The sequence below is a fragment of the Fonticula alba genome (assembly GCF_000388065.1).
Source record: "Fonticula alba strain ATCC 38817 unplaced genomic scaffold supercont2.6, whole genome shotgun sequence".
Classification (NCBI taxonomy): Eukaryota; order Rotosphaerida; family Fonticulaceae; genus Fonticula; species Fonticula alba.
In genome coordinates this window covers 1,655,205-1,657,154 of record NW_009242976.1, presented here as the reverse complement: position 1 = coordinate 1,657,154, position 1,950 = coordinate 1,655,205, and the positions used below count along the sequence as shown (strand labels likewise).

The window sequence follows — 1,950 nt, the reverse complement described above, 5'->3', positions numbered from 1 at the left end:
ACGGAAAGCGCACAGAGGGGGAGGCGGAGAAGAAGGACCAGGGCAGGAGGGGGGAGAGTAGGGAGGGCAGGAAGGGGAAAGGAGCTGGCTGGCTGGGACCGGCAGGCGGCTCCGGCAGGGCAGGCCGCCGAAAAGAAATGCGGCAATCCTGGCGACGCCCGCGGCCGCCGGCACGGCGGGCGGGCTTCGCGCCACGGTCGAGAGGAAAAGGGGCCTGTGAGGGATGTGCGCGAGACGGTAAGCCAGGACACGGCCCCCTCGGGGGCTGCTCGCGCACATGCACACACGCTCGGAACGGGGGAGGCCGCCGCGCTGGCGGGAGGGCGCGAGGCGCATGTGTGTGCCGGATCACGAGACGTTCGGTTATGGGGTGCCCACGCATGGCCTCTATTTGAAATCGCCCGTGGCGCCCGAGCGCGGCACGGCGCGGCCCCCGGCATCTGGGGCCAGGGGGCTCTCCGGCGAGTGACCGATCGCGGTGATCCTGCCGCTCTGGCCTGGGAAGCGTGTGAGGCTCTACCACCGCCGCCACGGCCATCTGCCTGAAAAGGGAGACACGGGCGTCCCTCCGGTGGCTACCGATCTGGGATATGACCCTTTGCTTGCGTATCTCCCGCCCACCTGCTGACGGTGCATCTGTGCCTTTTTTTCCTTTCTCCCTCTCTCTCTCCTCCCTCCTGTTACCATGCAATCGGCGACTCGCCGTGGTGCCGGGGCTCCCCCGCGCAAGGTGGCGGCTGCCATGTGGCCCGACGGGGGCGCCTCCGCGCCGGAGTGCGATCTGGCCGACCTGCTGGCGGACCGGCCCACCCCGGGGGCCACGGCCGCCGTGTCCGGTGCTTCACCCACGGCGGCCGCCTCTCCGGCCAAATCCTTTCAGTATCAGCTGGAGGGGGTGGAGGTTCTTTTTCCGTACCAGGCGTACGACTGCCAGCTGGCATACATGGCCATGGTCATTCGCGCATTGAAAGCCGGTGGGAATGCCCTGCTGGAGAGCCCCACCGGCACGGGTAAGACCCTGTGCCTGCTGTGCGCGGTCCTGTCCTGGCGTCGGTGGATGATCGGCCGAGCGGCCACACGAAATGAGGCCACCTCCACGCTAGGTGTGTAATCTTCCCCCTCTCTCCGGGCTCCTCCCCTGTCGGCCCTGCTCATCTGGTGCCGTCTAGTCGCTAACCATAACCACTCGCGAATGATGGCCGGGACTGGGGGGGGCGGGGGCTGTGGGTGTCTGCTCTCACAGAATCGACAGCTGCGCAGTCCGCGCTGATGCGCAATATCCCGCGCGTGTTTTACTCCTCGCGCACGCACTCGCAGTTGGCCCAGGTGATGAATGAGCTGAAGCGGACATCCTTCACGTGCGCCTTTTCCTTTCCCCGGGGGAGGGACGCACGCCGGGACCGCCTGGCCCCCTTGCTGGTGCCCGTAGCTTGCTGACCCTCTTCGATGTGCGCATCCCCCCTCCGTGCCCCCTGGCTCACCACCACGCGGTGTCCCACTGCGGATGCCTTTGGCACTCCTCTCCCCGGCGGGCAGCGTTCGGTCGGGGATCATTGCCTCGCGCGAGCACCTGTGCATCAATCACTCGGTGGTGCAGCTCACCTCGGCAACCGCCCGGGACTTGGCCTGCAACCGCCGCATCCGCGAGCGAACATGCGAATACTTCAACCGGCAAGACGGTATGTTGGGTGTCATGCTCTGGCGTCTTGGCCGCTGCCCATCTAACGCGCACGCACGCACGCACATGCATTCTCTCTCTCCCTCCCTTCCAAACCACCGGCTGCGCCGCGCATACCCAGTCATGGAGCAGGAAATGGCCACTTACATGCAAGGCACACGCGACATCGAGGATATGCTTGGGTTTGGCCGAGAAAAGCAGTGCGTCGGGGTGTTCCCTGTCATTTGCCTAGCCTCCTGGTAAGTGGGCGCATTGGAGGCGGGGCGGGGGGG

At 66.5% G+C, this 1,950-nt stretch overlaps 2 protein-coding genes across 2 annotated transcripts in view; one reads left to right on the top strand and one right to left on the bottom strand.

The window, feature by feature from the left end:
- H696_04027 (hypothetical protein) overlaps positions 1–538 on the bottom strand; it is a gene marked incomplete at both ends in the record, with an annotated part of 1,265 nt that extends 727 nt beyond the window's left edge. The window contains one exon of the mRNA XM_009497898.1: positions 471–538. Within this exon, the coding sequence (XP_009496173.1) occupies positions 471–538 (68 nt within the window). The remainder of the gene's footprint in view (positions 1–470) is intronic.
- A 65-nt stretch (positions 539–603) lies between these two features.
- H696_04026 (hypothetical protein) overlaps positions 604–1,950 on the top strand; it is a gene marked incomplete at its 3' end in the record, with an annotated part of 5,454 nt that continues 4,107 nt past the window's right edge. Inside the window, exons 1-4 of the mRNA XM_009497897.1 lie at positions 604–1,103; positions 1,244–1,358; positions 1,537–1,679; positions 1,800–1,878. Coding sequence (XP_009496172.1) covers positions 686–1,103; positions 1,244–1,358; positions 1,537–1,679; positions 1,800–1,878 — 755 coding nt within the window. The 5' untranslated portion in view covers positions 604–685. The remainder of the gene's footprint in view (positions 1,104–1,243; positions 1,359–1,536; positions 1,680–1,799; positions 1,879–1,950) is intronic.